This window comes from Haliaeetus albicilla, chromosome 13, assembly GCF_947461875.1.
Source record: "Haliaeetus albicilla chromosome 13, bHalAlb1.1, whole genome shotgun sequence".
NCBI lineage: Eukaryota > Metazoa > Chordata > Aves > Accipitriformes > Accipitridae > Haliaeetus > Haliaeetus albicilla.
Genome location: NC_091495.1, coordinates 3,596,407 through 3,616,003, shown reverse-complemented (window position 1 = coordinate 3,616,003; position 19,597 = coordinate 3,596,407). Strand labels below are relative to the sequence as shown.

General features: G+C 35.9%; 1 protein-coding gene across 25 annotated transcripts in view; it reads right to left on the bottom strand.

Annotated features, from left to right (window-relative positions):
• The window catches only part of NRXN1 (neurexin 1), a 715,706-nt gene that overhangs the window by 420,865 nt on the left and 275,244 nt on the right, over positions 1–19,597 (bottom strand). For all 25 annotated transcript variants that reach the window (XM_069799889.1, XM_069799890.1, XM_069799901.1 and 22 more), the window contains one exon: positions 2,949–3,387. In XM_069799889.1, coding sequence (XP_069655990.1) covers positions 2,949–3,387 — 439 coding nt within the window. The remainder of the gene's footprint in view (positions 1–2,948; positions 3,388–19,597) is intronic.

Below are 19,597 nucleotides of genomic sequence, written 5' to 3'. Positions count from 1 at the left end.
TCGCAGGAGTTTTTTCTCACCAAAGATCTGCTTTTTAGGTAAGGAAGCATTCAGAGTAGCTCTTACAGACAGCAGGATGGGATTCTAGGGTGAAAAACTTCTATAAGAATAATAGGTCAAAAGTTCCTTCAGTATCTCTTCCCTCCTCCTTGTATCTCCCAAATCTGAGGTGATCAGTCAGTGAACAGGGCCTGGAGGAGTACAATTTAAAAATGTGCTCTCATTCCTGACATCTCCCCCACTGCAGTCCCAGACGGGCAATGGCAAACTCAGTAGTTTAGAGTGGATGCTCCCTGTGACGGAGAGCCAGGAAGAGAGCAAAGAATGAAAAATAAATCGAGGACTTGCTGATCCAGCTAATACAAAAGTCAAGGAAATTAGCAAAGCTCCTTGAGAAATGTCACAGCTTTCTATTATCTGAGGGAACCACTCTGCATTGAATTTGAATGCTAGGAGCAAAAGGTGGCAGGACACCAACCTTCACTAAAAAAAAAAAAGACAGGTTATTTGAGCTACTTATTAACAGAAGAATCTCTTGCTTTATACTTGATAGGTTGGGAAGTATTTTGTCAGCAGCAACAAAAAAGTGTCAGAAAAGCCCAATTTTTTTTAATACAAGGTATATTCATTCACTTATACAAAAATTCTGAAGGTAAGCAAGTGAAAAGTGATCATACTCATATGATTTCCAGTATGTTTGGTTTTGGCTAGAAAAAATAAATGAAAAAGCTTCCTGGAATAGTAAAGTGGATTTTATTATTCATGGAAAAAAGCATAATAGAGCAACATGCATAAATCATGAAGAAATAATCTAAACATAACACATTGGTACTTCCTGTTCCAATCAGAAGAAAATAGGAACATACAGTTCGTTGTTTATTTTAATTGTTAGATAGTCATTTTACTTGGGTAAATCTGATAGTCTAAGATACTAGTCAGCCAATATTCTCATTAAGAAAAATAACAGCATTGCCACTGTTATTGGTACTTCTCCTACTGTAAAGTATTATTGTGTGTATTAAAATCATAGAAAATCTTTGATGTCTGGTTCAGATTTCAGCCAATAATTCAGTTCGTCACTCCGTATGCCTACATATTTATTAACTATTCCTGGTAATATGTCAACATTTTAAGAAGGGCAAATAGGTACTATGGTCAGTTTTCAAGAGTGACAGGGTAAATAAAGTTCATCCATCTTGATCATAGGTGATTCATCAGCTGCATTAATTTTTCTTTTACATGTATATTTGACTATTTATAATTCTACTTAAAAATAATACGCAGTCCTGATCAGCAGGTGTGTATTCCTTCCTACAAGTAGTTTACATTCTTGCTGATGTCCATCAACAGTTTTAAAGCATTAAAAGAGTTTAGGGCATACTTTGTTTAATGGCACTTATGAGCTACAGTTTTTCTGAAGCAATGAGAGTGCAGAGCATATTTTCAAGTGTAAACAATTGCTATGCATTTATTTCTTTATAGTTGTGTTGACTTTGTATGCAGGAACAAACTTTGCTTTCAGTGGAGTCCCACAGGCATGATTATTACAGGATTTACTGCCCGATATGAATCACTGAAACAGCACTTAAGGAGGAAGCCTGAAATGAAGATTGTAGTATAAATAATATAACGGCTAGATATTCAATCACAACTGAGGATTTTGAGAAGTTGTGTGTTTTGTTGTTAGGGTTTTTTGTTTGGTTGGTTTGGTGGTTGTTTTTTTTTTTTAACCTCAAGAAATGTAAATAAGCAACCAACATATTATACTCAGAAAAATCAAACCCTCTACAATTAGAATTTGAAGCTGCATATCCCAGGAATCAAATCATTCTTTTTCATAATCCTAGGGCAGACTGATCAATTGAATTTGGTGTGACTTTCAGCATGGATTTGACTGAAATCTTCAATTTAAACCTGCACCTAAGATTCACTTGGTCTGAAATCTGATTTGTGGGTAGTAAGAAAGTCATAAAACAATAACTTTGGGGGGTATGAAGTTTCAGAAAGAAATTATAAATGCTAGTCATGGAAAAGGAGTCAACAGAAGGAATAAAGCGGGGAAAACCACAAAATCCAAAAGAAGAGGAGTTTACATTTTTCAACACTCAATTTCAGAGTGTACATAAACTTCAGATTGAATCCTGATATTAATCAGAAAACTCTCTGATCTACTGAATTAGAGACACAGTACATTTCCCCCTGCCCCCAAATCCTGGCGTGAACTACAGGAAAGATAACATAGAATAGATTTGGCCTTGAATTAATGGATATTGATTATTTGCTGAAGTCAAGATATATACTCAAGATCAGATGCAGCTGAAACACAAGGACAGTTATAGTTTATGCTGTAACAGATTTCAGCAGCATTAGGAAAGAGTTTATGAATTCTTTATATTTACCCTTTTCAGTGAGATCATTTGTCAAGAAAACTACTACAGAATACGAATCATACTGACAGCATACAGCAAGTCACTTATTTCCATTTCTGCTGATATGTGTTGGTAGCCGTTCATTAGCATATCATTTAATTATGCTGAGATCTGCTGACATGATTGGAATTTCTGTGTTGTTTCCATGGGCCAACTATCCTCTGTGTTGGAGATTACTTTCGGTAATTCTTTTTTGCTTTATTTTTATTCTTTCTTGAAACTTCCCACTTCAGCTATTTGGTGTAAGCAAGCACAGAGGGAGATTACTGTTTGTTTTTGAAGTACACAGCACACTTACTTGCAAGATTAAGTACCTGATTACCCAATAAATGTTAATGTAAGATATTTTACTCTGCAAATCACTTTGTTCTGGTACCTGATACTAATAACTTCTTATATTTCCCTTTTTTTTTTTTTCCAGATGATGCACAACTCTAGTGGTGGCAACATTATACATACCCAGTATTGTCTCAGATGCAATGTGAAAAAACATACTGAATATTAAAAAAAGAAGCTTACCTGACCGTCCATCCCGTTGAAAATCCACATGGTACCATTCACCATCGTTTACCTTCTTCTGCAAGGCTTTTATTTTTATAGTACCTGATCCCATGTCTAACAGCAGGTAGAGGTGGCCATCAAGCATCTCAATGGCAAAAAAGTCAACTTTCACCATCTGTGGGTGTTTGGCGTCTTTTTGATGCCTTGGTTTTCCATGACTGAAAAGAATCAAGCCATTTGGCTCAGTTGTACGAAAGTCAAATGATATCGAGCCTGTTTTCTTGGCATTCCACTTTGGCAAAGAGATGAAGGACTCTGGTGTTTCAAATGTGATTGGATCTAAGGTTGCAACATTCTCACATTTAAATGCTACAACCCCATGAATCTTCATTTTAGGATCTCCTTGCTTGGCAAGTCGAGATAACTCCAACCTGACATCGTTATTTTTATAAACAACCTGCAAGCAAAGCAAAGAAGTTACTAAGAGGAACTTGACCATTTTAAGCAAACAGATATAATCCTGAATAGGCATATTATTTAAAGGACAATAATGATGTTATATGAATATGATAATTTACATATACACAAAATTAAGTAACTATTTTCATTGACTAATGATTTAATAACAGTTTTCATTAAACCAAAGTTGCTCTAAAAATATCCCTAGAGTCAATTCAAACAATGTGAAAGAATCTGCACATAATTTATACTATCAGTTGCAAATTAGCTTGCGTAGCCTTGATTGCTTAGAAGCCCTCTTTGCGCAGCCATTCTGCTACGTTAGAGAAGCACTGGAGTTCTTCTTTCTCTAAACCCTTTGTCACTGTCTTAACTCTTCTGTTCATGTACAGAAAATGTACCAAGGTCAGATACTTTATAATTTAACATCTTTTCAATTTGTCCTTGGGGCTGAGGAATAGTAGCATCCAATGGTACTCATGAAGCTGTAAAATAGGGAAACTAGTATCATACTGCTCAAACCAGACAAAAACAGGACGATCTTTGAGCCCGTTCAATTGGACAAAAAATAAACCCACTTATGTATTTTCCATGACAGAAGATTTTTCTGATAAAAATGAAAGGCAATATTAGTTTTAAATCCAACTGACCTCCACAGCAAACATTCTTGCTTCAAGTCACATATTTACTCTGCCCAGAGAAGCCCGTCATGATATAACCAGTTCCCATGGTTCTAGTCTTTATTGGTATATTCTAAAATTGCTGCTATTTCTGTGGTGTCCAGGATATAAGGACTGCTTAAATGAAGCTCCCAATAGCAAAAGTGTACACAAGTATTTTGTCATTTATCGAATAATTAAAAATATTGACATGTTCAAGCTAAAATACCACTGAAGAGCTGAATATGAATGCATGGTGACAGAAGCTAAAACCTTCTTCTCTTTCTAAAGTTAAGCCTACATTAGAAAGCAATTTGAAGCAAAAGCAACAGCTCAGCAAATCAAAGCACTTTGTGCTGAGGCTTCTTAATCTACAGATTCTATACCATTCAGGACTAGATCATGTCTGGCCCCTGATCCAGTGTTCCATCTATACAACGTAGTCTGAAGCTGTTCAGGGGAAAGTGCTTACTGAATCCTTAGGGTAGAGTTTCTGGATTAATTTCCTCTGAAGCCTAGCTTGAACACAAATGAAACCCACTCTGCAAAATGAACTGACACACAGCAAGTGGAAGAGACAGGGTATGCAGCGCAGAACTGTGCTACTGTTAGAAATCAAAACACTAGCAGACACACAATCTAAGATGGCATACCCCACAAGTGGTAGCTGCTATTCAAAAAATGGTGTTTAAAGATAACAATGCTAAAGAAATGATTGATAGATTGACAATTTTTTACTGTAAGAATTGTTTTCTTTCAAATTACATCATTATCCACCCAGCATATTTCATCATAAGCCATGGCAGAATTATTCTACTACATTAAAAACGTGTCCTAAAAGCTAATAAATAAGCCTATTTCTCCATTTTATTTCACAGTTCAGTACAAATACTGCTGTTCCCACTGGAGCTGTGTCTCCAAAGACAACAAATAAACCTTACTGTGGATTCCTGACAGCAGAAACGATACTCTGCCAGAAAGAAGCAGGGAACACGACTTCACTTATAAGAAGGCAACACATCAGAAGTGACTAGAATCAGACTAACTTGTAATCTTAGAGAATAAGAATCCATATTTGTATTTATCAAATACTTCTGTAACACCTCTGAGATTGCAGATTACGTGAAGGAATTTAGAAGAGTACTGGAGAATAAGCACATGGACTGGGGTGACTGTCTTTAGAGTGAAGAAAGCCAAAAGGCAGAAAAATGCAGCAAGAAGTCAGTAGCCTGGCAGGCAATATTACTTGGAGATATCTGGCCTCATGAAACATTGGCCACTTTCTATGGCAAGAGGGATTTTGGATAGCTTCCACCTCATTTGAAGGAGTTACAGGGGGCAACCTTTCTAGAACAGACTGAAAAGCATTAAACAGAGGCTAGAGGATATGATAAAAAAAAGGAACAAATGGGGTCTCATTAGAATTAAATCATGCTCTTGACAATGAAAGTAATTAAGGCAACAAAGAACACAAGGAGAAAATATTCTTTAATTGCCTGCTGAACAAAGGTAGGTACCAGGACAATACAAATAAATGTACAAAGAGAATTTCTTGTTTATGGACAAATTCAAGTTGTCTGATATTAATGAAAGCTGGTTGACTGAATAATAAAATTAGTAGTTAATAGCTATCTCAGAAAAACTGAGCAAACAAAAGGAGACCTAAGCTTTCCTTGATGTCTAAAACAGCTCTATAGGCTTTGAAGTCATTTGCCAACTCGGAAACAATAATTTTTAATAAATACAGTTCAAGGACCTGATGGACAAAGTGCAAACAGGAATACTGGCAATAGTTTTCTCGATAACTCATCACCAGCTCTTTAATCAGCTTAATAGCTAACATATGAAGGAAAAATTGCTACAGCACTTTCATAAGAGTGGCAAATACTGGGAATTCTATGCCACCAATATTAAAATGTTATTGGAATCCCTGAATATTGCATATGACAATTTCTTACTTCCATATTCCACAATTAAATCTTTGTAGTTACTGAGATGTGAATGATTGCATCTTACTACATTCATTGTGTGGAAACAAAATTAAGTCTACATCTATGTTTTAGAGTGTTTATGTTCTAAGTTTTAGGATGTTTCTACTCTTTTAATCTTAGGAAATTGAAAATTTGGAACTGAATTATCATGGATAATTTGTATTAAAACGGGAATATATGAACCATAACTGAAAACCATAATTGAAAAGAACTATAGACTATTAACTGAACACAGCTGGTGTTTGGAAGACCATTTCCCGGTGTTATGCTGAGATTCTTACTACTGTCCCTATCCATGAAAGATGTACTCAGCCATCAGTGAAGCACAGCAAAAAGGAAAAAAGCAGTATGCGCACAAAAAGTAGTAGTCATTAAATTTTGGGAAAAAACTGAACAGGAAGGAATAATTCTGAGACTAATCTCTGCTTTATAACACTTGGAGGTATACGCTTCAGAATTGATAGCCTCTAGGGTACAAATAATTTACTCATTATTTTCCAAAGATTCTGCCTTCTAATTTTATTTTTTTTTTTTCCCCTTCTGGGTACATAAGGGCAAACATGCTTTTAGTAGGTCTTATATTATCCACCGCTATTTCCATCTAAGACACCCAACATATTGTTCTTTAACGTTAACTCGATACATTCTCCCTCTAAGAGAGACATGGAACTGCAATTAGTCAAGTGAAGGTAATTTGCAACGGAGAAATATGTGAGTCACATTCACCTTTACTCCTACACAACGTACCAGTCAGTATCCTTGCATCGCTATGTGCTTTCCTAGCATCTATTGGGCTGGCCCTGTTAATAACTTGATTGCTCTCGCACTCTCATACCTGAGCAACAATGATAAAATTTTCCTGCACATGGAACTGCAGCCCTCAGGGAATTGTCTCATGCTATGAAGAGCACCTTGAATTTGTCTCCTATTCACTGTATTCTTTCCTCTTAATATTAAGTAAGGTTGAAGACCTCAGTCTCTAAAATATGTAATTACCTCATTCTTGGAAACTGCAAAAGGTCACCTAAACTCCCAAGAAAAAAGGAGCAGTTAGCAATTCCCTGCATAACTTGCAACCGAGCTATCCAAAGTAAGGTATAAATTTGTTTTCCAGGAGATAACGGGCAGACCTATATATAATTTTACAATCAAGATATGAGCTCCCTTTACTACCATCTAGGCCAACCACATGCCAGGTAACTTACAATATTATAGTGCTGAGTCTTAACAAATAAGTCCAGCTAAGAGACAGCAAATATTAACTTAAGCTCAGCACTCTCTTTAAAGTGGTCTGTGGTCATCTTGGAGCACAAGCAAAATTAATTCATGCTTCCCAAAGATATATCATGTATATAATTTATCGCAAGCCAAGGCCCTAGTCTGCAATGAACTCTATTAAGTATTCACTACAGAACTTGCCAGTTGTCATGGCAGGTGCCTTCAACAACAAAAAAATGTAGCAGAGCAGCCAATGAAAATATATGAATAAATTGGCGATGTATAAACGTATGAATGACTTTGAGAAAAGGTGAAGGAGAGACAAGGGATTTCCTGTTGATATGAGAGATGTATCCTAAATATACAACAGTTCAAACGTCAAATTAAAAGTCAATATAACAGAAACATCAACAAAACCCTACCAGTTCTTTCTACTGACCCTATCCCATGAAATGTAAAACCATGAAAGATGTGAAAGGATCTAGATTTCAAGACCATTTTCAATTCAAAGTGCAGCCCTTTCCACATTAAAGATTCCTTTTTGTATTTTGTACATCAAATACTATACGTAAAGAAATGGCATGACTCAAATATTTCAGAATACTGACCAACTCTGCTAGCAATAGCCTTTCAATCGCTGTGATTAAAAGCCTTTAAATGACTATGAAGCATTTCTTTCAAATTACTTTATATTATTAAAACCAAATACGATCCTTAAGGAGCTAACTACTTAACTTAATTTGCAGCATCTAGGTTTCCTTGAGAATCAAAGAGAAACCAGGAGTTCAGAGCACCTACATTATGATAGTGCTCTGAAGAGCTTATCTATTTACTTAATAAGGAGGTGAGGAAGAAATATTTTCCAAATGCAATTTGAATGAATGGATGAATCCAGTCTCTAAATCTGTTCAAAAAGTGAATCATATAAATCCTTATGCTACCATAAAGCAGTATTTTCATGTTTTCCTGAAACCTGGATCACATAGTGCAAACAATGGTGTTTAATACTCTAAAATGGAGACTAGTATCATCCAAAATGGCTCAGGTAGGTGCTGCTAACCTACAATTTCATGCTGCACAGGGAAGTCAGCGGGAGATAACTTACTGATGTCAAAAACTGTAGCAATAGGACTTACAGTAAGTGAAGCCTGAGGCAATTTTATCAGCCTGCTTTAACAGCCACTAGAATTTCCATGCTCATTGAGAACTACGTGGTGCATACGGCATCACGTTCCCCAGAAATCCAAAGGCAAAACTGACCATTGAGAGTTATCATGTATTATTTTTAGTATTTGCTGAATTGCTGAATGGTTTTGAACTAATCCATGAATGTCAGCTTCTCACAGGAGGCTTGTCATTTTGCTAATATGCCTCAATTCATTTCCAAGCTCCAAAATGAATATATCAAGGAACACAATAAACTACAGACTATTTATGCAAAATTTAAGGAGCCTCAGTTCAAATGTTTGCAATGAGGTGTATTTTTGGACACAATGTGAAAGCACACACTATGAATGACAACAGCTATTCAAGCCTCTATGATTACTCAGCTTTATAAAAGAGCATTGTTTTCTGAATACAGAGAAGAAATTAGCAGGTATAATGAAATCTCCAAGGAAACTATTTATTTATCCTCAGATGAAATGGTTTTAATTTTCCTGGGGGGGGTCTGTGCATGTGTGTTGGGGCATTTAGAAAGGGGGTCATTTTGAGCACCAAACCAAAAAAAATGAGTGTCTATAGAGTCCTACTGAGGGGGAGGTAAGCCTCAGGACAACAGGACAGGGTGCCATGGTATAGATACATAAACACCTGGAGAAAACCATAGTACATGCGTTTTGCTGCATTATTTTAAATCAATTAATATGGTCTGGGAAACTGCTTCACAAGTTTCAGCTCAAAAAAAGCTTGACTTAATAAAAAAAAAAAAATTACAAAAAAGCATGTCTTAACTACAGTGCCACAGATTCCATGGAATATATATCTGGGAACTTCACATTCTCCTGCCTCTTCTTCCTGTCCACTCTGAGCATCCAAAACCGTGGAGTGGAAATGGAGCGCACTCAACCCTCCAGACACTCTACTAAAATTGGACTTGGCTCTTCCACAGTGACAGAAGAGGAAAAAGACCCACATGAAAGGCTCTCGATTGTCCAAGTCCAACGCAGTACTGAACACTGCTCAAGTTATCCAATAGGAGAAAAAAGAATGTGAATGATTGAAAAAGTAAAATGGTTATATTAGGCCTGCTCCCTCTCAGGGGTGGCTTTTGAAGAATATGAAATGGACTTTTTCAAGGCTAACGTATTGTTCATATAGCATGATCAAATACTTTGTTCTACTGTTTATAGCTTCAGATATAACAAATATATTTTAAAATCAGACATACTCTCTACAGACTACTTTGTCCTACTAGGTAGAAAGAAAAGAATCATCAGAATAATTCTTGCTATTAGAAGCCAGGACCATTAATCCAGGATTTAACCTGCATCTGAATGCCTCACAGAGAACTTGAACTTTTCTTTGCTTCTCTGTAAAATGGATACACCATTTCCTCACAGTGTAGAAACTTGCTTGAAGACTGAAGTTTGCGTTACCAGCATCGGATCTAGTGGAGCTTTGTCCAGAGTAAGTCATATTTACACACACGTTTCCTATAGGGTGTCATCAACCCCCTCCCCCATTTTCTTTTTAAGGAAGATGGAAGCCACTATGACAAAAAAGAGTATGATATTCCAACTTTCTAGTATGCAACTACAGAGTACAGACCACATTGGCCATTCAAATAGAAAAGTAAAATGTACCCAATCTGGTCAAGAGCTACACTCAATAAGAGCTGGGCTTGAACAATCCATGTCTCAAGGTAAACATAAAAGTACAATATATTATGCCATGATAATACAGTCGGCTAGTGCTTTAGTGTCACACTGAACGGCTAACTAGAGGCAATAAATACGTGATGTTTATTGTTTCTGTAACTAAGCAACACGAACATTTTCTGCACTCATCTTTCTTAACATTACAGGATACATTGCACATCAGACGTTTTTAAAACTTCTATTCACAGAAAACAGACATACTTAATGCACAGAAATATATGTTCTATTTAAATGTTGATTATCACATCCCTGCAAATCTAGGAAAGCAAATGGGGACCAAAAACAGGGTAAAAAAATTAGCATAATTATGTGGAATTCCACTAGAACTCAATGGCCCATCTGAAGGTCCACTGTAGGCTGAAAACCATCACTGTCCTACCCCCAAACGATGATGTTAAAAGAATGCAAAAAAAACAAACAAACAAAAACAAAAACGAACAACAAATAGCTCACAATTTGGTACAGGGAAGATACCTTAATTACTCTAAGGCAATAAAAAGAGTTGGCAATGATTACATACAGTTCTAGAAACTAATACAGTACTAACAGACTCATAGTAAAAATAATAGGTATACTGTGAATGTTACAGAGCACTGTTCTAAGAAATGTCTTACTTGCTTTTCTTTAGATTCACTATGCAGTACTGGGAAAGTCACCTCAGTTTCATGCATTAGTCACCTATTTGCAGAAGTAATACAGTTGTGAGAGCTGACCCAGGCAAACTGGTCTCTTCTGCCGGAGTTTCGAATGCTGGTCTCTGAACTGTTTGTTTGTTTCTTTTCTCTCCCACTTAGACTGCCTGAATAGACACATCTAAAGAGGATGCCAGAGAAAGCCTTTTTATGGTCTAGGTTACTGGCATATCATTTAACATGTTATATTAGCAGAAGTTAGAAAAAAATCAACTTTTTCTTTTTTTTAATGACATTGATAATGGGATTATTATGTTTTTCACCCTGCTGTGGACACAAGTCTTTTGAAGATCTTTTTTCCCCTCTTCAATAGACTATTTTGTTATTCTTTGTATGTCCTGCTGTCAGCTGCCAGACTGCTAAATGTTTCTGACTGTGGTTGCTACGCTTTCTGTTTTTAAGAAATGGGTTCAAGTTTTCTCCCCCCCCCCCCCCCCCCGCCTGCCACCCCTCTCTCTTTTTTTTCTTTTTTTTTTTTTTTTAACTTCCCATGGCAAAGACTCATAGAAATTTCTTGGCAACATCTAAATTGCAGAACTTAGGAACAAATTGGTTCCACAGAAGCTCAATCAGCTCCCAAGTAGGAATAAAGCCTTTACCAAGACATAAATCACGAAACAAAACCAAGAGAAATTAGAATCACCAAAAGGAAATGTATTATTTGAGGCAAAAGCAGCTTTGAATTAATACATTATATAAAGTCTAAGGAAGAAAACAAATGATATGGTACCTCCTATGACTGTTTGGGAAAAGAAAGGGCTACAGGATACTCAGCTGTTGTGCTGGATTTCAGTTTTTTCCTCCCCTTTCTTTCACAGTGCAGCAAGAGTTACCGAAGACTAATTCTGCAGAAAAGTCAGAAACATGCTGTTTTTCCTCTTTCCCCATTAACCATTCCTGCCCAAGATCAAACACAGGAACTCTTTAGGGACTGCAAGAAAGAGGCACTGTAAAGCAGAATGCAGTAATTACTATTGTAGGGTTCAAGCCTCATTTCTTTAGCATAACATTCATTATATGCTAGATTTTTTTCAATTTTTACCACCTAAAGCTTTAAATCTAGGGTCATAAAATTAAGAAGCAAATTATGGGAAAAGGCAAAAATAATGTAAAAATGAATGTTCTAAGGAACATCTCAACTCAAGTGCATCTGAAAGAAATGCGGCAGACGTACTTAAAAACTGAGCTACCTTTAATTAGTGTAGGAGTTGTATGGGGAAAAAAATGTAAGTGGTCACAAAAAGAGAAAAAGAACGAACCTCAAATTAAAGAGAAAAGCTAAAATGGACCCAACACAGAATCCAAGTTTGGGAGGTCAGTGATCTGAAGACAAACTAACAAAAACTTGCTAAAAAAACCCAATCACCAATACATGTAACCCTGAATGTCTACAAATATTTTAACAAATCTTTTTTTCCATATTAAACACATTTGAAAACACATATAAAAAACAACTGTAGGCTGCAGAACATCAATTCTGCATATCCTTTGGTGAAAGGAAGGGGATTTATTCCACCCCTCACTAGTTTTCCTTCCTTCCTTCAGCCTCTCCCATCAGTATATCAGTAGTTGCCAACTTACGGCTCTTAGCCTTATTACTTCTCCAGAATAATAAATACCTGACTAGCTTTTTCTTTCCCTTCTCTCCCACTTGTGTAGGTTACTCTCACATCTAGCTGAATAGCTAGCTCTTGGCTGTGGGTGTTTCTGGCTGCTTTCTGATTTGGACTCATCTGCTCCATTTCCTGATTCCTGGTTTGAAAGAACCTTCTGTTCCACTGAGGGGAAAATAGCCTTCTAATCCCAGGCTGAAATGCCATGCCTATTGTATGAATTTACAGCCAGCCTCCATATAGATAGCATCCTTCCCTTTCAGCTCTGTTAGCTGACTATCTGTTCAGTGAAGTTGGCTACTGGTTGGCAAGCTATAGAAACTTTCCTTCTCCCATTCTGGGAGCCAGCACAGTACCTAGCTAGGGTGGCAGCTCTCTGATTTCAGTTTGTGATATTAATGTAGTGACAGTTTATACAGTTGTTGGCTAAATTCTGCCCTACTGTGATACATAAATAGTCTCAAAAAAAAAAAAAATCAAATTCCCACCCACTAACTACACTGCTAGCTTTCCTTTTGCTGGTGGAGTGACTGACACATTCCTGGAAGACATCCAAGAAAATTCTTCCCTACCTTCACCTGCAATTTCTTATGAATCCTTATAATCCTTTTAACATATCCTTTTTGTTTTCCAGTACCGCAACTTCAGGAATGGTTCACATCAGTGTTTTGAAACAATCTTTGCCTTCTCAGATACCCGTGACAATTAGAAGCTAAGTTTTCTGTAGTACTTCTGCATGCAAAGTTATTACTGTAATTCCAACACAAGGTACATGGTATCAAGCTGCCATATTTTTCAGAGGCAGCTTTTCCTTCACCATCTCTCAATGATATAGAGAGGTACACCTCAAGGCTGCTGGGCAGTGCGGTCCTTTGCACTCCATTCTGTGCCTACATTCCTTTTCTAAACAACCTGTATTTCCTGAAATGACAGATAAAAAACAGTACTTGCACAGAGAAGTAAGAGCAAAAGCTGGGCTTTTCCACCTCAAACACTGATTTGTGTAGTGCACAGCGTGTGTGGCTAAAAGCAATTTATAAATTTTCAAGAAAAGAATTAATTCATGGGATATTTCTAAGGCATCTCTTTTATATTTAAGGCATCTTTAACCACAGCCTACCTATGGGCCATCTTTATGTTACTAAACTTTACTGAGGTTAAAGCTGTCCTCCAAACTAAACTTGCTGAACTAATCCAAATTAATTATCATCATTATAACGAGAAGGAGCAGGGATGTATTAGTTGGTTTTCAAGATGTGTCATCTCATAGTGAAAGAACGAAGCAGAGCATGCATACTTAAGTACGGTGATTAAAGGGTCTGATTCTGCTGGATGACCTTCAAGCCTGAGACTTTGGTGTCAGCTTAGTGCTAAAGGAATGTCAGATAATAAAATCCTCTTTTGGTTCTGTACTAAGAGGTCCTCAGCCTCAAGCAAAATCAATTCTTTTGACAGATAATCAGTAGAAACATACAATACTACAACAAACTTTTTCTAATAGCGTTCAAGAAAAGCAGCTTGCCATATAAAATGAACTACAAACAAGTACCTGTACACAAGCTATTACTGGTTATTGTAACCTAATGCATATGCAAAACTTTAAAAAGTGTACTGTTCTGCAAATATTAGAGGTTTCCTACAATATTTTTGCTTACGTGTGTCTGTCACAATAAATACACCTCACAGTGTTTATTTGAAAAATAGTTATGAAGAGTACTAAATCTTAGTAAAGGGTAGACAGCGCAATTAAGCATTTCTCACTTCCTCATGCCATTGCGTACATCAATTGAATGTCTCAGCAATGTTCTGACATTTGTTTTCACCTTTAAATGTTTTAGGGTTTGTGTTTTGGGGTTTTTTTTTTTTTTTCATTTCAAATAAACACTTCAACTTGAAGCTACCTTTTATATCAAGCATATTTGAAATGTTTTGAAATATTACTTCAGAAAAGTGAGGGGAAAATAAGCTTTTCCTCAGGCAAAAGTGGCAGGCAAAAATGATTTTCTGACTATTTTTGCTAAAATACTTTATTGGCACTACACGTATGATGTGCTGAATTATGTATAAATAAAAAAATCATACAGGGTATACATGAAACCTGAAGAATTAATTTAGGCAGCCACATCCATACTACTAACTATTGCTTGTATTCACCTCAGTACAACTCCATTCGAAAAACCAAAACAAGACTAAGCAGACTTGTACCATGCATTTTCTTTGGGAAAGTTTGCCAAAATTATTTTCAAGATTCTGCTCTCTGTAGTGGGGCCTTAGTCCCACTGAAGCCACTATTTACTGGTTAAAGACTGTGAGAAAGCCTACTATACAAAGACTGATTCAGAATTAAGTATCAAGCTGGTGATGGTGTCTAATAACAACTTTAATTCATTAGATGATAACACATAAGAAGGTAAAACTCAATGTGGTATGAGCTTCATGATTACTGTAGCCCACAAAGAAGAAAAGCACTTGCCTTTCTGCAGAAAATGAATTCAGAATAGTCTCATTCTAATTAAAAAGCAGATTTGAAGACAATATTTAGTAAGCAGAAAAAAATACTGTGAAAAAATATCTCTATGAAGTATTAGTTTTAATATGTACCAATAAATAATACCAGGGCATGAGAACAAATCCTACTGTGCGTACCCACGTGATGCCAGCAGAAAACAAAAGGGCAGACGCTTTCAGAAAATGTAATGTTAATAATTTACTCTTGTAGAACCTGACCTGCTCATGCTATTTCCATTTATATTTACTTCCATTCTGTAAAGGGTTCTTTATATGTTAACAGGTGGACATCCACCACTGATAAATGACAGAAATGACTGCTTTACAAAACATGAACATCCCCCCCAGGATCTCCTGAAAGTTTCAACTTAAAAAGAAAAGGAGAATTTTCAAAGCAGGAGCTCTGGGGTTTTTTTGTGCCACTTTGTTTTTTAGAACCTTTCAGGGCTCTTACCTGTATGTACAAGTGACAGATTTAGTTCTCAAGCAAAAAAAATGCGGATAGCATTCAAAGAGCGCATGGGGATATTCAGTATGCACGAACATCCATACAAGACTTTGACCCAACGCTCAAGTATTCTTTTGAAAATATGGCCCTCTGACTAGAATCCAGCCAGATTTCTTTAAGAAAAGCAAATGACTGAAAGGATGCACATAACAATACTACATACTTGCTTAAATTCTCAGAAAAAAAAGTTAAAAATTTAAAAGAAGTTCTAGGTTAATCAGATTAAAATTGTTTCAAAATTGAGCTGTAAGAAAATTGTTTAAAGAGGTGTTCCCTTTCTTTCCAGTGAATTGTTTCATTTCTGATTCAAACTTTAAGCTTTCTTTCAAACAGTGCAAGAATATTTAAAAACAAACCAGTACAATTTAAGATGATGAGAGTTCTAAAGTGAAAATTTTAAAGTGTCGTCTTTTCCTCTTGAAGTCCATTTTGACACAAACAACGTAGCTGACCATAGAAAAGGCAAAATTTATAACCAGTTACCCACTGAAGGATATTTTTTACATTCCTCCATTTTTGACCTCTCAGCACAGTCCCCTAGCCAAGTATGGCAACATGCTTTCAAAAGACAAGCTTGGAAACTAAAATTCTTAGCCACCCTTCCTATTAATAATCATTGACTCAACAGAAACAGTGGTCTCACGGTATGATTTTTGCTGTAAGTCAAGCTATTTCTAAGTCTGTCTCACAGGAATGACAAACTTGACAACTTTATGCTTCCTAATAACTTCCTCTAAGCTTATAAGAAAAGGGAGGATGGCATACTGAATGTGATTTATTTAAACTTGGAGTATCTGTTCTTAACCATTACTTAGCTAAAGTTTGCCATTTACTTCATACCTGAATAAGGGATTGCAAAACACTATCTTTTTCAACTGCACAACTGGCACCACAAATTACATCATAGGTTACCATCACTAAACTGGGACCAATTTACAAAACATCTTAATGTACCAAGTTTTTTGGTTTCTTTCCCTCCCCCTTGGTTTTTGTTTGTGGGGTTTTGTGGTTTGGGGTTTTTTTTGGTTAGGGAAAAGTAACCAAAAATGCGCTCCTGCTCATCTCTGCTATAGCTCTTTAGCTGAAATAACACTGATCAGAAGTTTTCTTACCAGTTTCAGTATATCAGCATTTCAATTCTTGACATTGCTAAAAATGGAATCCCCAAACACGGATACCACAGAAGTATTTCTACAAACCTTTAAGGTGTCAGATGTGCTAATCATTTCATTTGCATGTTCACAGGTGAGCCAAAATACTTAGGCTTTTACCCATGCAAGTAACCTCACTGAACTTTCAATATCCTTTATAGCTCTTTGTGCTCTTCATAGGCATAATCTTATTATTTGCAACTTTGAAGATATCTGAGCTGTACACATAATTAAAAAAAACAAACCAAATTTGTACAGGCTACAATTCTTACAACCAATAAAGAGAGGTCTCAGTTGATATCAACATAAGCATTTTTTTTTAGACTAGATACATATGCAGTGCTGCAAATACCTGAAAAAATGACTATGGACTTTTGAATGAAAGAATATGCCCATCTGAACATACTAGAATACTAAGATATTTATAAATAATTGACTTAAAAACTGTTTTGTGCTTTTTAAAAAAAAAAAAAAAAAAAAAAAACAAAAAACAAACAAACCCTTTTGATAGCTTCCCAATGTGTTAAATGTATATTAAACATTTTTTATGAAAAACTGGGGAAAATATCAATCTAACCTTCATCTAAACATCTTGAAAGAATTGTGAAAATGTCAAAGTATAGCTGTATTTTTAGTTTGACAATTAGATGATATCAGGAGTGGCTTAATAGGGACATACAGATTTTCATACTTTTACAAATCTTTGTTAAAATGTTTTAAAGCACATATTTAATCATTACCATCTGAAAAGTAAAGAAGTAATTCTTGTCTCATTATTCCTTTCAAGTTGTCCAGTCAAAACTTAGAAAACATGCAGCATCTAGATGGCAAAGAAGAATCTCAGTCCTCAGTAGCTCTTAAGTATATGAAATTGCCTGGAATAAGTCTTGGAAAGAGAACAGTTGTTTGTTTTGGTTTTTTTTTTTCCTTATATAACTGTATTAATTTTATAGCATAAATGCTATATTTTAAATAACTGGATGTTATAATTCTTGTCTTAAAACCTGTCTAAATTAAAAGAGAATTGTGGAATACCATTTCCTAAATAAATATTCTCTTTCAATGTTATGTCCCTTAAAGTCTAATATTAGAAAATACTACTTTCTGATAGAAATATAGTAAGTACTTTTTAATGTTTTTTGAGGGAGGGTTGGGTGGGGGAGACACACACAAATACCCCTCAAATTCTTAATTTTCACTCCTCTCTTCCTTTTTTTTTTAAAAAAAAAAACCTAAATTACCTGCAGGGGTGTGTGGGCATCCAGCTTTAAAATACAATCCTGCAAGCAACCATCAATACTACATTCTCCCCAAAACATGAAGCAGGGAAAAAAAAAAAAAAATCTATTTACTTTCACTATTAGAATCCTGAGAAAAGAAAGAAGTTACAGCTGCTAGACCAAATCATCTATAGCAATAATCACAATTATAGTTAATCTGTTTTCTACTACAGAAATGAAAACAGCAGAGTTCAGCTGCTTTTACCAGATTCAGCTGCTCTGGATCAGATTAGATCCAGAAAAAGGTAGGATAAGGTGTTAGGTGCTAATTGTTAAGTGACATGTGCACACAAACACACAAGTAATTTTACTCCTGTGGGCCATCTCCCATCTTGGAAGGTTTTTATTTGTTTTTATAATAGTAATCAATATATTCAGAATAAAGGATTCACTTGAATACATTCCTTAATTCTTCAGGGACAAAGTATATGCTGGTTTACAGGTTTTCAAAGATTGCCTAAATAAAACTAAGGAAAACTTTATCATAATGGTCATATCAAAAATGTTTCAACTACTGATGTGGAAACAGGCAATAAAGTCTGGGCAAATCTGATTGCTTCATATGCCATACATGGACAAGAGCATTGTTCAAACAGACAACTTTGGTATGAACTTAAACACAAAGTTTACAGCCAGCACAATTCAGTGCTATTTTACAGTAATGAAGTTTTCCGATCAACTCAGTGAAGTTTGTGTGTGTGTGTCCCTAAAAGCAAACAATCTCAGCTGAAAAAGCACAGAACAGATCAGGTAACTCCTGGAGGTTTTACAGAAACTGAAGTATCATACTACGCTTTGTAAATGAGTACGTCTTGTAAGCAAAGGTTGTAAGGACCTGGAAGGTGACATCTAGGGGCTCATACTGGCCAATTTTACCAAACATTTTGGACTCCGATGATGCATTACGGTAATATGCTCTCACAGAACTTTCTGTTGCTCTCTGTTAGTGTAACACATCACCAAACAGCTGTCACTAATATGATTTATTACTAGTTAATGTGGAAGACATGCCAGGGACATCGTCCAAATGCTTACTACAGTTTTGTATCAAATGATCTTAAGATTAATATTTCCAGTAAGGGAGAGAGAATCTTGACTAAAGAAATGAAAAATTTAGGCAGCAAACATCTAAACACATATGAACATTGCTCTCAAACAAGGTTTGCAGCCTTCTAATGTCCAGGACAATGACATTTTGAGAATTTCTGTTCTACAATTCTGAAAGAACAAGACTCATCAGCATCTTCCTGTCAGGTTCTGGCTACTTATGTCAGTTAAGTGGCTAGCTCTTGAAATTCAATCTGCATTTTACTATCTTTTTAATTTGCCTTATCTCACATAGAGCAAAATATTTCATTTTTTTTCCCAAATACAGTGATTGCCAAAAAATAAGGAAGAAAGATTTTCTTTTCAAACACTTTCTTGGAACAGTTTTTCCTGTATCTTGCATATTTCCATTTTAATCCTGATGTTGCTGAGTTGTGCTGAATATTTAATTTATGCTAACCTTTCACTTATTTCCCCCCCCCCATCTATATAGGTATGAATATTTATGAATGCAGCCGTGGCTGACCTGCAGCTTGTATCATCTGAAAAACATATGCACACTGGGCACATGGGATGAGAAGGGAGGAAGACTAGAATTTGTTTTTCCATCTTTTGAACACAAAATAAGCACTATACATAAGAATTGCCTGAATGGCAAGGAA